Source organism: Lactuca virosa, chromosome 1 (assembly GCF_052849685.1).
Source record: "Lactuca virosa cultivar CGN04683 chromosome 1, Lactuca_virosa_CGN04683_v6, whole genome shotgun sequence".
Classification (NCBI taxonomy): domain Eukaryota; kingdom Viridiplantae; phylum Streptophyta; class Magnoliopsida; order Asterales; family Asteraceae; genus Lactuca; species Lactuca virosa.
Window position 1 is genome coordinate 41487785 of NC_136426.1, and position 21541 is coordinate 41509325.

The following is a 21541-nucleotide window of genomic DNA, read 5'->3' on the forward strand; positions in this document are numbered from 1 at the left end:
ATCTTTCAACCGGTAATCATCGTCGATATCTTTCAACCGGTAATCATCATCGGTATCTTTCAACCGGTAATCATCATCGGTATCTTTCAACCGGTAACTGTCATCGGTATCTTTCAACCGGTAACTGGGGACTATTCCACCCCCTACCACTAGCATACAACAACAAGATATAAACATACAGTCAGGCATATCCGGGTACTGACCTACCCTTTGGTCCTAAGGACCGCTATCAGGGAAACCAATCCCTATCATACACGTAACATGTCATACAAATAAAACTCATGACCAAAGCATGTAACCAGACCAAGATAATTATCACAAAGACAATCATCTTCTAAATACTCCTCTTTGGTGGGTCGGCATTGTGGCCTTAGACCCACCCCTACTGGAAGGTAACTCACCTCGTACGAGAAACTGCTGAAAAGCTGTGCGGGAAACCTCCGTCCGCTGCTGTTCCGGAAATCCTCCGGCTACAATCCCCACAAAACACTCAGTTAGAAACTGATATCTACTCTTAGGGTAAAATGACCATTTTACCCCTAACCAAGTCCAAGTCAAAGTCAACTTCCAGTTGACCCGACTCGCCGAGTTATGCCGTCAACTCGTCGAGTCCCTCCCCTTTACTCGACCTTATCCACGACTCGACTCGTCGAGTTTGGCAATGACTCGACGAGTTCCCTTCCTTACGAACATCAATGAACCTTCATCCGACTCGCCGAGTCGGACGAACACTCGCCGAGTTCACCTTCAACTGATGAACAAGTCCTGACCTTGACTCGCCGAGTTGTATGAACAACTCGTCGAGTTCATCTTCAAACATAAGGAGATTGCCTTGGACTCGCCGATTCTGTTCTAGCACTCGTCGAGTCCCATGAACTCTAGGTCTAAAATTAAGTCCAATGCGTTGGGTCACTCTTTCTGTCCTGCTACAACCCTTCTAACACCCAACTGAGTCCTTTTGACCCTCAACAGATATGGGACTCAAAGCCTTGGACTCGTCGAGTCACAAGAACGGACTCGCCGAGTCGATAACATCCACACCCTAAATCCTCGATTTCTGATGTACAACACTTGACCAAATGATAGATCCAAGCCCCTAAGCTCGATCTAGCACGTAAATTTACGAACTTTACGTGCATGCAGGGGACTTTTGAGCCAAAAAGGCTCTAAAATGGCTCTTATGTTGCATGGGGCCTTCCTTGAGTGCAAAAGCAACCCAAATCTGCCTTGTGACCCCTCCCAAGACTTAGATCCGAAGTCTTGACCCCCAACCATGTTTGCAATCATGGTTGGCTACCTCATATGGCTTAAAAAGCCCTAAATCTTCCCCAAAAAGGGATCTAACAAACAAGCAAGCAAGGTACAAACGTTATACCTTTCAAAGACTGCAAATGATGAACCAAACTCGAATCCTTCAGTATCCTCGTGATCCTTCTATGCTCTTCCTACTTCCTTGAGGTCAAAACCCACAAAAATCACTCAAAAGCCTTAGATCTTGCACCAAAACACTTAGGGTTTGCTATGGAGGGTTTCTGGGAGCATAAAGGGGCGATGGAGGCTGCATAAGGTTGTTTAAATAGGGTGCAAACCCTCAGATTAGGGTTTTGTCTAGTCAGAGCCTACTCGTCGAGTTCGGGACCCGACTCGACGAGTCCATCACTTAAATCCCGCGTCTCATCCCGCTTCTACTCGGCGAGTTGGGCCTTCAACTCGCCGAGTCCCAGGCCAAAAATGCAAAATCACTGAAATAAAATACATACCAAGAACCAGGTGCTACATCAAGGTTGCTTACAGATTGGATCTTCCTGAGGATTTCAGTCAGATTCACAACACTTTTCATGTTTCGCAGCTGCGAAATTGCGTATTGGATGAGGATGCAGTGGTTTCCTTGGATGAAATTCGGGTCAATGAGCGTCTGAACTATGTTGAGAGGCCGGTGGCTATCCTGGATAGGAAGGTGAAGGTTTTGCGTAGCAAGGAAGTATCGTTGGTAAAGGTTCAATGGCAGCACCGAAGGGGCTCTGAGTGGACCTGGGAACCGGAGCCTGAAATGCAGGAGCATTATCCGCATTTGTTCGTTGCGCCAGACTTCGAGGACGAAGTCTAGTTCAAGTGGGGTAGAATTTTAACATCCCGATGTTCATGTACTTCTAAATTCATCCATATACTTCTATTTCATGTCAATTGGTAAGGTGGTAGCACCCTTGGGTATAATTGAGGTTTGGACACAGCGTGTTGGAGGCACCAACATGGCGTGTCTAAATGTGACAAGGCGCATGTTTTATTTGGGCAACACGACGTGTTTCCTCTTGGAACATGGCGTGTTGACCGCTGAAATGAAACCCTAATCTCTCGGGTTTTTCTCCCAATTTAAAGGAATGTGGAGGCTAGGTTTTGTTCACCCTCAGCCCCCATCAGCTCCTCACGCCCTGAAAGAAACCCTAATTATTCCCTCTCCCATTTGTGAAGCTAGTTTGGTGTTTTGAAGGAAGAAGGTGGAAGAAGGAAGCACAGATCCAACAAGCAAGCCCCATTCCTCCGTTTGGCACTCTTCTGGACCTTTATAAGTGTCCAAGACCCGATTATTATCATTCAAAGTTGTTAGATCTTGAGTTTTGTCCCTTTTCTCCTTGTTCTTGGATGTTTCAAGGGATGGATCTCATAAAGTTTGCAACTTTATGAATCTCCAGGTCAAGGTGACGTAGTAGTGGCTTGGATCTGGTCTATAACCAAGTTTTGATGCCATGCATAGAGATTAGGTCATAAATCCTCTTTTTGACCTAATATGGGTTCAAGACATGCATTGGACATGCATGTCTAAAAAGCACCAACCTTTGGGATGGTTTAGGTGTTGTAAACACTTCTGGAAAGGGTTGGACTTCAGATCTTAAGGATTAAGAGTATTTTGGCTAAGCCCTTGCTTTTCAAGCATGTGATTTGGGTTTTTGGGGCCTTTTTGGTAGTCCTAATGGATAAAGTTGGAAACTTTACCCCTCCTAATCACATTTTGGTCTAGATCTGAACTTTGGAGCTCTTGAAGTTGAAAGGGCTGCTGAATGTATTAAGCTGCTGGGACTTGGGCGAACACGACGTGTAGGCTGAGGTTTTCTCGACTGTTTGGATGCTCGCGGAACACGGCGTCGCCAAGGGGGAACACGACGTGTTGGGTCAACATGGATTCTTGACCTTGACCAAGTTTTACCTTGAGGGTATTTTGGGATCTTAACGGATTTGTTCACTTGGCGTGAACAGGTATCAGTTAGAGAATTGAGATTTCAGAGTCGGACCTCATCAGTTATGTTCGGTCTGCAAGGTGAGTTTTCCTTATTGTACTTGCGGGTCGAAGGCACCAAGGCCGACCCTTTGGATTTGATATCTTGTTATGTATGTTGTTGTACTGTAGTGATATGTTAGATCGGTATCCTGGTATATAGGATGATGCTATGCTTCTTGATTTGTAAGATATGTCTGTTGTTACTGGCTGGTTATTTGCATGCTTGTCTGTTATGTGTGTGTGTGTGTATATATATATATATATATATATATATATATATATATATATATATATATCTGTGTGTGTGTGTGTCGACACGGTGTATGTATGGTTGGGTTGAGGCGGTCCTACTTTGTGCTGAAGGCCAACAGACCCAGGGCGTCCCGAATAGACTGGAGGCCACTGGTGCGTACCAGTCAGGCCGAAGCCCTAGAGAACGTTCCAGATAGGCTGAAGGCCCAGTGTGGCGTACCAGTCATGCTGAAGGTTCTGTTAGCGTACCAGGTAGACTACAAGCCGGTAGGGCGTTCCAGTCGGACTGAAGGCTCTGTATTAGTGTTGTTTGGTGTTCTTATTATGATATTGTGACGTGTTGGTATTTTGGGGGAACTTACTAAGCTTTGGGTTTACAGTTTTGGATTATGTTTCAGGTACCTCAGAGGATCGCGGGAAGGCGAAGGCGTGATCGTGCACCTCCTCGTGTTATGTTTTATGATTTTGGGAAAACTCTGATATTGAACATGTTTTGAAAACTATTTTTTAAACAATGATGACTTATGGATTGGTTTTTAAAAGTTTATATTTTTCATGAATTTTATGGGTGTTACATATCTTTTCACAATCTGGATTCTCGCAGGAATCATCTATCTACATCCCAAAAGGGATCATAATCTCTTACCCTGTAGGGACATTACCGAAGGAGTCATACTCTTGTCCCTATAGGAACCATACTCTTCTACCGTAGGAACCATGCTCTTATTCCTGAAGGAATCTTACTCTTGTCAGCGTAGGAACCATACTCTTATTCCCAAAGGAATCTCTATTTCTTGTTACCGAAGGAACCCCACTCATGTCCCCAAAGGAACCTATATCTCTTGTTCCCGAAGGAACCATGCTCTTGTTCCCGTAGGTACCATGCTCTTGTTCCCGTAGGAACCATGCTCTTGTTCCCGTAGGAACCTCTATCTCTACATCTATATCTTTGTTATGTGACTCATCACATAACACTAATCCCATGAACAATCTATCTCTTTGTCTCGTCAAGAGATCTTCTAATACATATCTAGAACATAACTCATTAAGTACTTATTCTATAACTATGTCTAGTAACATATTGGTATTCTACACAATACCATTTATGTCTGAACATACATTCTTACTCTTATGATTATAATGGATATAATCATCTTCTATCATTTTTTGCTATCTCTTGGGTACCCTTCTCATCTCTAACCATGCATAGGAATACATTGCATATAATCCTATTATTTCTTTATCTACTTTTATGGGTATTACTTATAATACCCATATATTTTCCTTATACATTTGAACATACTTTGGTTATACATACATGCTCAGATACATGTCTTACATGTATAACCACATTTACATAATCTTACATAGGGTTATAATCTATATAGCACTACCTTTTCTTCCTCTTTGTCATGCTGAGGTACATGCCTCTAACATACATAAACATACATACATATATACATAAAATGTATAAAATAACTTAGAGAGAGAGAGAGAGTAATAACTCACCTTGTCAGTTAGTGAAGACTAGTTGTTCCACTTTCCTCTACTCCCCCATTGATGCATTCTGGGTCCATCTTCTTGGTCTTAGGCATATTCATATTTACAAGTATCTTAATACTTATCTTAGCCTATTAAGAGCTTAATGACTCTTAAGGTCAAAATGACCACTTAATGGATCAACACTTTATCTCTTCATTCTCTTCTCTTAGTCCAATCCAATTAATGAATTAAGCATCCCATACTACTCAATTCATTATAATCTACATCTAATGCATCAATTGACTACTCACTAGTTAGGGTTTCAAACCCTCACTTTACATACATAGATTTCATAGGAAATCACTTTCTAAGCTTGATTAAAGCACCTGCACACTATCATTAACATTATAATCAAGCTGTAGGATGATCAATTCAACCAATCTCCTTTAATCAAACATTTCACCAAAAATAGAGAAATCATACCTTGATGTGGAAAGGATAACATTCTAACAACCCACCATCTCTATCTTCTCTTGGCACTATTTGGGCAACAAAATCGCCCCCTTTGAGCTCCCAATAGATCTGACGATCTTAATGGATCGAATGTGTTCTTAACAGGTTATAACATGTGTTCTGCGTGCATAACCGCGCCGCTCTTACTTGTTCACCGCGCCATGGTGACCATTTGACCTCGGTCAATGGACGTCACTTAAGCCACCGCGTCGTGGCAATCTACTTTCCGCATTGTGGTGCTCTTCCTCCACTAGCATCCTACTGTGGCCACCACACTGTGGTGCCCATACACTGCGCTGTGGGGCAAAGTACATTACATTTCTTTCTTACGAAGACGCCCCAGTGCACCGTGGTGATCAACCCACCGCACCGCGGTAGATGCTTGACAACCTCTTGGTTGATTCCATTCCAACTTTAGGATATTTTTCCCAACTTCTAACCTTCATAACTTCTTCGTTTCTTATCCTTTTTATATGATCTTTATATCCATGCGAAGGTGGGAACATACTATACAATTAAGTTAAGTCATATATTCCTAACTTAATACGGGTCTAGATCTATTACGTCACAAACTTGGCCCAAAAAGCATAAAATTCCTATTTTACACTTTTGACCAAAAATGCATCTTCTCATTTATTTCTCTTGAACTTACTCATCTAACCTCTTCTTAGTGACTTAAAATCTTATTGGCCATTTTCATTAAGTGAACTTCATAATCCCATCTTTTTCTCATAATTAACCGTTTTGCCATTTTTGTCAATATTTGACTAAAAGTCAAATTTATATAAATTTTAGGTTCTTACAACAAAGGTAGGAAACACCGAAAAGAAAGGACGTATGTATCAAGAGGGAAGGAGATGAGATTCACAGAGTTGCTAGTAGTTTGGAAATTTATAATTTGAATTTTAAGAGTCGTAGGAGAAAAAGAAAGCTAGAGATGAGAAGCAAAAAGCTCGAGAAGAGAAGAGAAGCAAAGAAGTTGGGATATGAAATTTTTAACGAAACCTTTTGATCACCTCCCCAGAAACGAGCTCGATATGGTTTTGAGGGCTAGAGCGGACATCATAAAAAAATTACAATTAGTATTTCTATTTAATTATATTTTTATTCAATTAAAAAATAAAAATAAAAATAAAAGTGTGATAAAATAGGGTATGACACACACTACTAAAAGAAAGAAAAAAAAAAGGAAAAAGATCATGCAAATTGTTTTGAATTTTTTTTTAAATATGTTTTATGATCTATTTGAGTTTTTCTTTTCAATTTTTTTTTAAATAAAAAAATCAAAATCTAATTAAATATAAATAATAATTCAGTTAAAATCTAACTATAATTTTAAAATTATCCTGACTTCCAACCCATGTTATGAATATTTTAATGAAATTTTTACAAATATCATGTCATAAAACAATATTTCATTATTTATCAAATATGCAACTACCCAAAAAATGTTACCAAGTTATAAATATTATTTGGTAAAAATATAGATTTAAATTGAAAACTACCCCCAAAAAAATGTTACAAATGCTTTAGGGAAAATGACATAAATGTCCTACGAAGTTTTAAGGTTGGTCCATTTAGTCCTTAAGGTATTTTCGTTGCTGTATGAGGGCATAAATTAGTTTTTGTCGGGTTTGTTAGGTCATTTTGGAAGAATTGAAAGGGTAAACCGGTTACCCCTTGCCACATAAGCATTTCTTAAGACCCCATTTCCCTTGACCCAGGTATGTGATAAATCATCTTCCCTTCGTTCTTCAAATACCTAGAAACTGGATCTTACACAAATCCACGACAACGTTTTCCTGGTTCTTCCCTCCCTTTCATTCCTCATCCTTCACAAACTACCAAAGTCCCTGATCACCGCAAACTCTTGGCATGGTGTAGGAGGAAGTAGGCGGCGATTTCTATGATCTGTCGAGTGATGGATGTAGTGGTGGTTGAACCTGTTAGTTTTAGACCGGAGAGGTATCTCTTCACGAGAGTCGCGAGGTTTTCACTCGGGTATTTCTTTACAACCTGAAGTAGAAATCGTCCTTGTCATCTAGGAAATTAGGGCTCCCTAATTTGACAACTCAATCCCAGTTACAGTTTTCAACAATGGCATCCAAACACAACTATGAAGTCGGTCTGATAAGAAGAGGGAAGGATTCAAGTAGTTCAAAAAGGAGAATGGATTTGTAAATGGAAGAGGAGGGAAGGATTCAGCTAGTTCAAGAAGGAGAATGCGATTTGGTGGTGAAGAAGAGAGAAAAAAAATCAAAGAATAGTTTTGTGTTACATACATTTAACTGATTATATTCTTTTTGTTTGAGATCTGATATGGAGATTAAGTACCTGATTATGCTTTTGATGATCTTGACAGACATGGATTTGCAATGGTAACACATGGGAGCGTTTCTATAAGCATGAAGGGAAGTGGAGCTGTAATGATGCAGAAAGGAGGCAATGACTCAAAGAAATCGAGTACTCCATGGGTTCCAGATCCAGTTACACAACTTACTACAAGCCAGAGGGACAAACCTCCGTGAACAGATGTTGAAGCATAAAACTCATGGATAGCAAAGCAAACTCATTGAAATTCATCTCCAGAAAGGAGAATAGATTTGGAAATGGAAGAGGAGGGAATGATACAGGTAGTTCAAGAGGGAGATGGCGTAGAGAGAAGAAATAAAAGATTTTCTCGTGATAAAACAAGAGAGGATGATGGGTTTGTGTTTGGATCCGGTAACAAAGAAATTGTAAAAATGTGATGTTGACTTTCCAATGGTTGATATGGCAAAAATAGTTGACTTGACATTGAAACTGGCTAAAATAGGTTATTGTGACTAAAAACGCAGGTTGTTTCCTACCTTATGTCCCTATAAAGCACCGGAAATACTTTAAGAACTAAATGGACCAAACCGGAAATACTTTAAGAACTAAATGGACCAACCCTAGAAACTTAGTAGAACATTTAAGTCATTTTCCCAATGCTTTAAATGAACACACACATATTCAGCAACAAATAGTGACGAACAGATTGGGTCGTTACCGGTGACCAATTTTAATGTGAGATTTTTCTACTCAGAATATTGATTCATTAGTAAATTTTTTGTCATATAACAAAGTACTACTCTGAACCATCAGGTGGCTTAATCTCCTTAATTCCTATATGATATATCCAAGTTCAAATCATGACGTTTCAATAAAAAATAAAGAAGCTAGGGGTAATGCAACGCAACATCAGTACTTGTAAAACAAAACAAGACAAAACGTCTCTATATCTTATACTCCTTTAAGAAAAGCATCCTAGGTTTAAGCCACAAGACCCATATATTAATAAAATCGTTTGTAAAAAGCTTTTTCCGTGCAATTGAATGCATTGCATGCTTTCATCAATGATCATATTCCCTTTACAATTAATTAATAAGTAAAATTAAAACAATAGTCTCGAGCCTAAGAAATTAGCGAATAGCCCAGAGAAAAGAATCTTTGGGAAGATTGTTAATCTTGAAACATGACCACTCGTGAGAGCAAGAGCGGAAGGCCGTGTTTGAAGGAAAGCGTTGGCTAACATGTGGCCAAGAGAGACCTGAGATGGTGTGGTGAGGTGCAACCCATCTGGTTCCAGGCTAAGACCCTTTGCATCAACGGTTCGTAGGTTCACCAGGTCCATTCCTAGTTGCCATTCTCTCACCATCTCTACGTATTCTCCTTCCCCGGATGCCAATGCTACCTGCATACCATGCCCGTTTAAAACATAAAACATGTAACCTTTTTTTAGATAAGCCAAAAAAACCAAACAACGTTTTTGCAAGACTCTAACAATATAATCACCTTTTAGGTAAAAGACTATAAAGGTAAAAGACTATAAGAATGTAATGATATTTGTATCATTTGTTTAAAATATAACGGATTTTTATATTTTATATTATTATTATATTGAAATGGACATATATATGAAAAAAAAATGAAGGGGTTGGATTGAAATTAATTAATACATGCGTGAAATGATTTCTCATGCCAAAAAAAAAAACAAATAAAAAAAATTACCTGAATTATAGGAAGCACCGGCAAAAGGAGATCGGCACGCACATGAAGGTAAAAATTTTGCAGCCTTGTCTTATACGACTCCGCATCTTCTCGGTTCACCGTGTCACTCTCCCCTTGAAACCAAAGCAACCCTCGGATGGTGCCTCCACCCTCTAACGCCGCCTCCGCCCGCCGTATCAGCTGCTTGTAAAGCTCCCCGCCACGTGCCCATTGGCTAATATTAGTCCCTCCGACTGCGCAAGGAACCAAACCCACCACCCCAACGCTCGAATCCTTTCCCAACAACGAACTTGCAAAGGCCATCCCAGGCCCAACGCCGCATGCTTTGGCGGTGTCAATGTCACGGTGAAGAGGCTCCGTGGCTAATTGCCAGTTGAGGTCCGCACTGAGACGGAGGATAGCGAGATTAGGGTAAGATTCCGGTGGAATGTAGTTGTCCCAGGTGTCATTCACGACGCCACCTCTGCCTGACATGTTGCTTTGGCCGGCCAAGATGAAAATGCTCTTCCCGGCGGCGGCGATAACTACCGGAACGGCGGAGGAGATCCAAAGAATAGCGTAGGAGAGGTACAATAGTAGCATATCTCTATTGGCTGTGGGTGTGTACGTGGGGTATAGCACGTAGTGTGTCTTTTGGTTCTTTTTTTCTTAAAGCGATAAATCAAAGAAATGCAGTAGAATATAATTTGCCCGACTTCAAAGCAAAGATTATTCCCCCCGTTTAATTTATCATTTTATCTATAAAAAAAACTTTTGTCACATTTGCGAATTGCTTGTTAATTACTAAGATTATACCAAACGGGTAACAATATATAAAAAGTGGAGTTAGTTTTGAGTCGTTGAGAGAGGATCATAAACTCGTAATGGTGTTCTTTGAAAACAGTCACACAGCTGTTTTCGGATGTATCCTTATAATTGTGATTTGTGAGTTTTTGGACGTATTCATATAATTGTGAATATGATAACAAATTAACAAGTCATTTCTGATGATCCTAAAGTAGGCTAGTGTAATCGGTTTTCTCAATACATAGATAGAACATATCATTAATATATATATATATATATATATATATATATATATATATATATATATATATATATATATAACATTTTAACGAATATATGAATAATCAAATGTTAATATTCATATTAAAATTACTTCAACAATACACATATACAACATTCATTACAGAATAATAATATAAACATAATGTTTTTACGTTGTCACACTATTTGCTGTTTTTATTTGAACTTACTTTAACATCTATACAACTTGTCATAGTTAATATATGTAGGGGTTGTTCCTGTAATTTTCTATTTCTTCATTCCTTTGTTGTATTTATTGTATCTATTTATAGTCTCCTCCTATTATCAAGGAGATCATTCGATCCAATTTACTTTCATGGTATCAGAGGGTTAAATCGTCCTCTCCTGTTTCCTCTTCTTGCCCTTCTCACTTCCGTCTTTTCTTCTTCTTCTTCTGTTCTTCCCTCCCTCCGCCTCCATGGCTAATTCTTCTGATGCATCAATCCCATTAAACACATTGATGCACATGATAACTGTTAAACTCAATTCCACCAATTACCTGTTGTGGAAGCATCAGATGCACCCTATATTAACCTATCAAGACTTATTCTCTCATGTTGATGGTTCTCTCCCGTGCCCACCCAGCACCATTACTGTTGCAGAAAAAGTGGCTGTGAACCCTAAATTCACGTCTTGGGTCAGTGCCGATCAGCACTGCATCATCATTCTTCAAGCCTCTTTATCGGAAGAAGCCATCACTGTTATTGTGGGTCTGACTTCCGCTAGACAAATTTGGGCTGCCCTTGAAAAAGCTTATGGTAACTCATCGATTGAACGGGTCCATAATCTTCGTGACCAGCTTCGCTTGATCCAGAAAGGAACCAAAACAATTGTTGAGTTTGGTCGCGCCTTCAAAGCCCTGTGTGATCAGTTGGCTGCGATCGGGTTTCCCGTTGATGAAGATGATCAGTTGCACTGGTTCTTGTGTGGCCTCGGACCCATCTTTGAGACCTTCTCCACTACTGTTCGATCAATCAGGCCTGCTCCGCCCTTCGCCGACTTGCTCGCTCGGGCTGAAAGCCACGAGTTATTCATCCGGGCACTACATCACTCCGCTACACCCCCAGTCGCATTCCATGCCAATTTTGAACCACCTGTGACTGCTTCGACTGCTCCTGGAAATCGTGGGGGTCGTGAACCCTAACGTGGTGGTAACAATGGAGGGTCTCGCGGTGGTCGTGGTAATCGGGGTGGCAGACGCAGTCCCCACTGTCAACTGTGTCGCACCAATGGACACTATGCCAATGCTTGTCCCGATTTAAAGAAATTTGCTGTTGGGATCGATGTGAAGGATAATGACTTAGCCACTGCCTTCTTATCTCAATGCCATGTTTCGTCTCTGGTTCCTGATTGGTTCGTTGACTCCGGCGCAACCGATCAGATGACTTCCACCACTCACTCGGTCTCCGATGCTTCAATTACCCTAGGTACCGAATCTGTTACCTTTGGTAATGGCAAGTCCCTCCCTGTCACTCATAAAGGGCACTCAATCTTCAATAATAATCTTCGTTTGAATGACATCTTGGTTGTATCGAATCTCATTCACAACCTTTTGTCTATCAGTAAACTCACTAAAGATAAGTTGGTGGATGTCTTACTTTCTTATCCTTCGTTTTCTATTCAGGATCGTCACACCAAGCAGGTCCTAGCCAACGGAAACTGTGAGAATGGTCTCTATGTCCTCCACCCAAGTCATCAAGCATTTGTGTCTCATTCAAGCCCCAAAGCATCGTTTGAAGTGTGGTATTCCCGTTTGGGTCATGCAAATTTTGACGTTATTACCTCTTTACAAAAACTTGGTTATCTTGTAGTGAATGCACTGTTACCTAAACCGGGACATTTTTAATATATATATATATATATATATATATATATATATATATATATATATATATATATATATATATATCTGCAAAGTTTCCGAAATTAGCCCCTTACGCCTTCTGTCGGATCTGCCACAACCACCCCCGTTTTCAATCTTTCATGGAAAACTTACCGGAATCGGAAACACGTTTCGATGTGTTTGTTTCAACCTGCGACATCGGCGGAGTAGACGTTGGGGATCTGAGGGAGCGTATGGAAGACTATGTCGGACGGGTGAAAGAGATGAAGATACTGGATGAGAAGGCGGTGGAGAAAGAACGAGAAGAATCGATTTTGTGTGCAGATTTTTCTGGAGTGGTCTCATGAGCAAAAAGGAAAGAAAAAGGGAGGAGTCGGTGAGGGATAGGAAAGAATGAGTGAGAAACACATCTTATTAGAAGCGGGGGAGGTGGAAGAGGGTGACACAACACGTGTCGAGGACACTAATTCAAGACATTGACCGCCCATTGACCAGCGACTAAAATAGCCAACCTTTCAATCTGTTGTGGCAATCCTTTGGAACACGTGTCCACAAAGAATGGACAACTTGGCATAAATTGGACAAAAAAGAAAGCAATAGCAATAGAGACTAAATATAACAAAGTTAATATAGAAGAAGGACCAATTTTGCCAAAAAAGGTGGATGTTCACTATTCCTAACTTAGGACATTTTTAATATATATATAAATATATATATATATATATATATATATATATATATATATATATATATATATATATATATAAAGATGGTTTGGTGTTATTTGCATGAGTCCAGTTTTTGATATCTGCAAAAGCAATTAATTTCATAGACAAGATACAAAGATGGTTCTTACTATTTATCTAATTAATTTGTATTTTTCTTTTAGGGTTTTCATTTTAGAATCACCAATTTCTACCAAAGGGAAGAGACGGCTTCTTAAGCAATATGACTTTCATTCCCATAATCAAACATATTTAGCCCGTTAATGGTACTTAATCACCTGTCTGGTAGAAGCTTTCAAGATTCAAGTTTTTGATGATTATGTAGTAATTGTAGCATAAGTAACAGCTGTTGAATATCCTTTCTTTCCGAGTATCTTGCTGTAGTTTTGTTTAAATATATGCATACCAACTTTCTATCTGTAACTAAGGTAACATTTTCTGTTTGGTAAGATAATATAATAATTAATAACTTATTTTGTAAATTTTTCAGGTCAACTTTTTCAGAACTTTTATGCATTTAATGACCACTTTCTATGCCGATTTTCCTGGTATGAATTACAACGAAATTGGAATTCGCTATTTCATTCCATTGTATGTTTGGTTTCTATAAAACGGAATTCAATTCTGTTATGTTCTTTTAGACATCATGTTCGATGGATTTCACCAATTTTATGGTGAATGGGAGGAATCGAGTTCCATTATTCTTTATTTGAAAGACCAAAAAATCTCTCATACTCTAATTCCTTTGATATGATTGTCCGTTAAATATAATGATGTTACATGTTTTTTATTTTTAGAACCTTAGCCAATTAGGATTGTTCCTCTGTTCATCTGGTCTTCCTGCAATTGCTGATGTAGCGGCAGCTATTAAAGCTGAAATGTATGATATCTGAGTACATTTTTTTTTCAATTACTTCTCAATTATTATTCAAAAATTAATAAATTGATAAATTGATAAATTGGTTTTCAGTATTTATTACTAACTTATACAATTCCAAAACGTAATAAATTGATAAATTGTCTTTCAGTATTTGACAATTTACAATTTTGCTTATAGATGTAAAATAACCAAATTAGACATCTCCCATATTATTGACTTTTTTGTTATATAAATTAAGGGCAAAATTGTAATTTAGCTTTCCCTATTTATAAGGAGTTTCTAATAAGTTAAAAATTGATACGAAATAAATAGAAATTTAATTTTGCAATCCATACACATTACCGGTATTAACCAGCACTAAGCTAATAAACATTTTAAACAAGCAATCCGAAACACCCTCTAATTCATGTCATTAAATTGATTCTTCAACTTTTCCTATATATAATGTCGCATTTAATATCGAGACTCTTTTGGTAAATCCATTCAAGTACTTTTTATCTCTCAATGCCCAACAGAATGTCAAAAAATCAGTCTACCAACTACGATAAATTACACAAATACCCCTCTCAGACGTTTTCTTCTAAATCTTGGGCTTATGATAAAGTTTATATCTTTTTTTACTTTAACAAACGGAAAACCAGATTGAAAATAGCTACAACTCATGTTAAAGGTAAAAAGCACATCTGAAAGTCATTTTTTTAAATCATATCATACAATATTCATGATGATAATTTGTTGTTATATTTCCTTTTATATTCTCAGATGGATTCGTATGATGATAAATAACCTCATGTCAAACACACAACCACCCTTCATTGGTATGGTATACAATATTGGCTTTTTTACATTATCTTTTTCCAAATTCTTATGATGATTATAAATATTATGTATGTGAATTTTTACAGTTTACACATAGGAGTAGTTGGCAGACTTTTGTTGTCAGTTATATTCCCAAGAAGCTTCTGAAACTCAAGGCAATCTATAATGTGATAATTAATGAAACACTAACGTACTTACATGTCTCTACAAAAACAGCAATGTACTTAAATTTTGCTACCAATATGGGCATTGTACTTTATATTCTATAATTTTCCCTAAATAATTATTGTTTTTGCTGTAGTTATTTTCGCCACGTGGGCTTCAAGTTGAGAAAACCAGCAACGTTTCTAATATTCAATGCCTTGAGGTAGATTCTAATTGTGGTCAACAAACACGTTTCGTTTAGCTTTAATTTAAAAAAAAAATGGCAATTGGGAAAAATGGTCCCAAAAGTTTTGTTTTTTTTTGCTTTTTTTTAAATAACATATTCTTGATGGATAAGGGTTGATATTGTAACCTTTTTATTAGTATGCACAATTTCATCCAACAAAAATGTCAATACGATAATAATAGAAAATATGTTATTTTTTCTTCTTCAGGTGGTTTTATTCAAGTTATGAGGAATGGGATTTCGACTCGAAATGTTTTTACTATCAGCTAAAAGCGTTAAATGCAAAAAATAGCAACGTACACTAATTTATTTGTTTACTTTCATTTCTTACATTAGGACATTATACTCTATTCAATCTATCCAACTGTATTGTATTTGAATGACATTATAGCATCCTACTTTCGTAACCTGCCAAACATCAACAAAAAAAATCCGACCTGTGCAACGCACGGGCCTCATTTCTAGTTTCCATTAATGGTGTGTTAATACCGTAATATAACCGTAAAAGATTGAGAAAAAAATAGGACAAATCTAATCATATTTGGCAAATGCCATATTATGTACACATCATTCTATCCTAACATACGTCATTCTAGCTTTATTTTTTTCTATCATTATCATATGATAATTATTTCAATATTTTTTTCTATCATTATCATATGATAATCATTTCAAAAAATAATGACATGTGGAATTAAGAATCGAAAAATTAAATATCCTTATACTTTTTGTTCATATTTATCTTTATACTTATATAAAACAATTGTTAGTGTATCTCACATCGGTACGACACGGTCTTATAAGTTGCTATATATGTTAGAGTCTCCTTTCTCTCCACAAGGGCTCTTTTGGAGATATAATCTTAGGCTCCATATATATTTACATGGTATCTGAGTCGGCGTTCCGCACCCCCGTGGCTCAACACATCCCAGTCTATCCTCATCGAGCCTCCGACTCTGAGGGGGAGTGTTAGTGTATCTCACATCGGTGCGTCACGGTCTTATAAGTAGCTATATATGTTGGAGTCTCCCTTCTCTCCACAAGGGCTCTTTTGGAGAGACAATCTTAGGCTCCACATAAATTTACAACAATGACATATGGAATCCATTAATTTTCTCTTAATCTTCTTTCTTAATTTTGGAGAGACAATCTTAGGCTCCACATAAAGGTATGAGGATATTTGATCTCTCGAATCGCAGGCGAACCTTCATGCACTGTGATTTCATCATTTGGGTTATGATTTCGTCAGTTGAGCTCTGATTGCATAAAAAAATTAACTTCTTTCCATTTTGGCATATGATAAAATCGCAAATGGCATTTGGTCGTGATTTCCTCTGACTACATCTATGATTTTCTCTCCTCAATCTCATCTACGATTTCCTAACCTCAAGTGAGATTGAAGAAGTATCAAATGTATAAGGTTATGTGTAACGTCCCAAAATTAATACCAAAATTTTCATTTTTAAATTAATAAATCTAGTATCCAAAACATCATCATAAAACCATGGTGGAACAAAGTGTATCAAATACATCATAAAACATCAGAGTAATCATAAAATGCCGAATGAGGTGGTGTCTGCACTACAATCATCCCGATCTCTTCCCCTTCGAACCACAAGTACTTGAAACATAACCTGAAAACCGTAAGTACAAAGCTTAGTGAGTTCCTTAAAATACCACATACCATATATATAAACACATAATGGGCCCTGCCCGTCATTGGGCCCCGCCCGACATCGAGCCCCGCTCGGTATACAGATCTGTCAGTCATCAGGCTTCGCCCGACATCGGGCCCCGCCTAGTGTACATATAATCATATAACAGATAAACACATAACATATGCAATAATCACAAAGATAAATAGCATACATAATGGTCATCGGACCCCGCCTGGCATCGGGCCTTGCTCGGTAAGCATACAAGCACATAACACGTGCAAGATTCACACAGACATCTAGCATCCTAACATAGTGTAACGACCCAAATTTTCAAAAGAAAATTTTCATTTTTAATTAGTCACACATATTTCCAGTAACCATGAAATCCCATAACAGATTGTTTTCAAATCCACATTCATTACAACTTTATTCAAAAACATCAGAGTGTCCCATAAAATATCGGTGAGAGAGTGCACGCCGCTCCATCAAGCCTTGCCCTTGCCCTTGGGCTCAGATGTACCTGAAACAAATCTACAAACTGTAAGCTAATGCTTAGTGAGTTTCCCAGAGCATACCCCACACACAATCCATATAACACATATCATATTAGCTAATAAGCTATCTCTACCACATAACATTAGCTAAAAAGCTATCTCTATCACATAACATATCATATCAGCTGTAAAGCTATCTCTAACACATATCCCTGCATAAGGATGTCATGGGCTCCCCCACATGGTCTTACACCTAAGTGACATGGGATCCCCCCATGGTCTTTCCCTGCCGGACGGCCATAGGCTCCCCCACATGGTCTTACATCCAAGTGTCATGGGCTCCCACCATGGTCTTTCATGCAAACATTACATAATCACTAGCATACAACTTATCACAAAGCTAACTATCATACCACATAACTCTACTACAGCTAGTGTATCACATATCATAAAATGGGCCGGCCTTGGTGCCTTAGACCCATGGGTATGGTGAGAAGACTCACCTCCGTCCGAAGAATCTGAAACTACTCTCCTAACTGCCTGCAACCTCCCGTGCTGATCAATAGTATTAACCCATGTTAGGACATCACATAATAAAAGTGAAACCCAACCCCAAGTCCTTCTATGAAGGCCCAAATATCATTTCTTTGCTAATGGGCCCAAAGTCCAAGACCAAAATCATTAATGGGCCTCTTGGCCCAACAAGGCCCAATCAATATATCCATGGCCCATAGCAGATGATATGACTCACAAATCCCATAATGCAACCATGCCCAATAACTAAATGAGGTCCAAAAGCTCCAAGGCCCAAAACAGATTCGGGCCCAACTGTGATGCGTACGCTCGCCGTACCATCCTGGTATGCGCAGCGTACTGGGGTCTGGGACTAAGCGCGGCGTACACTGGGTTACGCCCAACGTACAACCAGATTAAGCACTTTCTCCATTAAGTGCTTAATACTCGATTTCTTTACGACCAAAAGCCAGATCTAAGTTTGTTAACACATCCTAAGGCATAAAGTTGGCAACTTTATGCCTTTGCATGGTTCATATACACCCAACACCTCCATTAAGACCTTTCCAAGGTCTTTAACCCATGCATGAGACCAATACTTCCTTCAAGACTCCATTTTTATGATACTAAAAGACCAAGGGACCCCATATCTGTCATTCCCATCCTCTGGAGTTGACTAACTCCCCAATGGAGGTCCAAAATCAACCAAAAGGGACAAGATAGAAAACCCTAGCTAGATCTAGAGATTTAAGATGAAAGATCCAAGCTTTTTACCTCCAGAAGCTTTGCAAGATGACCAAGATGCAGGTTCTTGAAGCACCAACTCGTCCCAAGCTTGCTTGACCACCTCTTCTTCTTGGAATGAACACTAAAAGGCCACAAATGCACTCTTTAAAGCTCAAAATGGTCTCACAAGTTTCTCTGGAGTGTAAGAACGTTCTAAGGTTGTGGAGGCTCTCTAGGGTTAAGTCTAAGGGACTTAAGGTCGCTTAAATAGGCCTCATGTCCGAAAATTAGGGTTTTGGACCCATGGCACGTACGCCCAGCGTACTTCTGGTACGCCCAGCGTATGTCCAGCTCCACCGCGACCATCCATACATAGTATGCTAAGCGTACAATTAAGTACACCCAGCGTACTTAAAGGACCAATTATGCTAAAATGTAAATTCTTGAGGGTTTCAAGTCGTACCAGATTTAGGGTGTTACAACTCTCCCCCACTTAAACTAGACTTCGTCCTCGAAGTCCGTAGTTGTAAACACATCGGGGTAATGCATCTGTATCTCCTCCTCCGGCTCCCAAGTCCATTCGGAGCCCTTTCAGTGCAGCCATTGCACCTTTACCAACTTCACTTCTTTGTTCCGAAGACCCTTTGTCTTCTTATCTAATATGGCGACCGGAATCTCGACATAATTCAAGCTCCCATCCACTTGAATGTCATCCAAGGAAACAACCGCGGACTCGTCAGCAAAACACTTCCGAAGCTGAGACACGTGGAAGGTATTGTAAATCTGACTAAGCTCCTCTGGCAGCTCTAAGCGATATGCCACCTTGCTCACCCGGGCCGTGATCCTGAACGGACCTATGAACCGAGGCCCCAACTTGCCCCTCTTCCGAAACCTGATGATCCCTTTCCAGGGCGACACCTTCAGCAACACGAAATCTCCCACCTGGAACTCAAGATCTGATCGTCGTCGGTCAGCATAACTTTTCTGGCGGCTCTACGCGACTCGCAGCCGGTCACGCACCTGCTGAATCAGTCTGGTGGTCTTGAGAACTACCACAGTGCTCCCCATGACTCGATGCCCGACCTCGTCCCAACACACCGGAGTTCTGCACCTCCGACCATATAACATCTCAAATGGAGCTCGGTCAGTACTGGCACGATAACTATTGTTTTACGAAAACTCTGCCAGTGGAAGGTATGTATCCCACCTACCTCCGAAATCCAGTACGCATGCTCGAAGCAAGTCCTCCAGCGTCTGGATCGTCCTCTCACTCTGACCGTCAGTCTGAGGGTGGTACGCCATGCTAAAATGTAGCTGAGTGCCCAGTTCCTCGTGGAACTTCTTCCAAAACCTGGAAGTAAACCGGACATCCCTGTCGGAGACTACCGACACCGGCACCCCGTGTCTAGCAACCACCTCTCGTACATATATATCCGCCAACTTTTCTGCATATATACTTTCAGAAATCGGAACGAAGTGGGCACTCTTCGTCAGTCTGTCTACGATCACCCATATGGCGTCCACACCCCTCGCCGTCCTAGGTAACTTTATGATGAAGTCCATAGTGATCTCTTCCCACTTCCACATGGGAATTGGGAGTAGCTGTACCTTGCCATGCGGCCACTGATTCTCGGCCTTGACCTTCCTGCAGGTCAAGCACCGCTCCACGAACCAGGCGATCTCCCGCTTCATGCAATCCCACCAATAATTCATCCTCAAGTCCCTATACATTTTCGTAGCCCCTGGGTGTATAGAGAACTTGGACTTGTGTACCTCCTCTAACAGCCTCTACCTCACTCCCCCCGTCACGGATACCCATACTCGGCCACGCTGTGTCAAAAGGCCGCGGCTATCCTTAACAAACAAAGGATACTGTCCCCAAATCCGTTCTATCTTCCAATTCTCTTTTTTCACTCCCTCGACCTGGGCCCCTTTGATCATATCCAAAAAAGGAGAAATCACCGTCATCCTCATACAAACGTTCCCAATCAGGGACCCCGCCGTCTTGTGGCTCAATGCATCGGCCACCATATTGGCCTTCCCTGGATAGTATAGGATGTCACAATCATAATCCTTCAGCACATCCAGCCATCTCCTCTGTCGCATGTTGAGGTTCTGCTGATCCATCAAATACTTTAGACTCTTGTGATCGGTATAAATAGCGAACCGCACTCCATACACATAGTGCCTCCAAATCTTGAGGGAAAACACCACCGCCCCCAGCTCCAGGTCATGTGTGGGGTAATTCGCCTCGTGAGGCTTCAGCTGCCTCGAGGCGTAAGCAATCACATGTCCCCTCTGCATCAATACCGCACCTAACCTTGAAATCGACGCATCACAGTACACCACTAAATCGTCCAACCCCTCAGGTAGTACTAGAATCGGAGCCTCGCATAACCTCCGTCGGTCTCAAAAGCCATCTGCTGATTCGCACCCCACCGAAAAGTCACATTCTTCTTGGTCAAGCGGGTCAATGGCACAACAATCTTGGAGAAATCTTGGATAAATCTTCGGTAATAGCCCGCTAAACCCAAGAAGCTACGAATCTCTGACGCATTTCTCGGCACTTCCCACCGCATCACAGCCTCCACTTTGGTTGGATCGACCGAAATACCCTCCTGATTAATGACATGCCCCAAAAACTGTACTTCCCGCAGCCAGAAATCACATTTGGAGAACTTTGCGTAAAGCTTCTTCGCCCTCAGGGTCTCCAGTACCTCCCTCAAATGCTGCTCATGCTGCTCCCTGGTCTTAGAATAGACCAGGATATCATCAATAAAAACGATCACCAACCGATCCAGCATCGGTCTACACACCCTGTTCATGAGATCCATGAACGCTGCTGGGGAATTG

General features: G+C 40.1%; 1 protein-coding gene across 1 annotated transcript; it reads right to left on the reverse strand.

Annotated features, from left to right (window-relative positions):
- Positions 1–8796: 8796 nt before the first annotated feature.
- On the reverse strand, positions 8797–10194 carry LOC145111778 (putative carbohydrate esterase At4g34215). Its single transcript, XM_079048053.1, has 2 exons — positions 9554–10194; positions 8797–9236 (listed from the first exon to the last, which is right to left on the reverse strand). The coding sequence occupies exons 1-2, from the start codon at positions 10133–10135 to the stop codon at positions 8937–8939; spliced, it is 882 nt and encodes a 293-aa protein (XP_078904179.1). The 5' UTR covers positions 10136–10194; the 3' UTR covers positions 8797–8936.
- Positions 10195–21541: the final 11347 nt, after the last annotated feature.

What these genes read in the sequence shown, in the direction of transcription:
- LOC145111778 (XM_079048053.1), bottom strand. Translation starts at nt 10,135, where the DNA reads ATGCTACTATTGTACCTCTCCTACGCTATTCTTTGGATCTCCTCCGCC. An exon ending in CGGTGCTTCCTATAATTCAG is followed by an intron (nt 9,237 to 9,553) that starts GTAATTTTTTTT and finishes CATGGTATGCAG; the next exon opens with GTAGCATTGGCATCCGGGGA.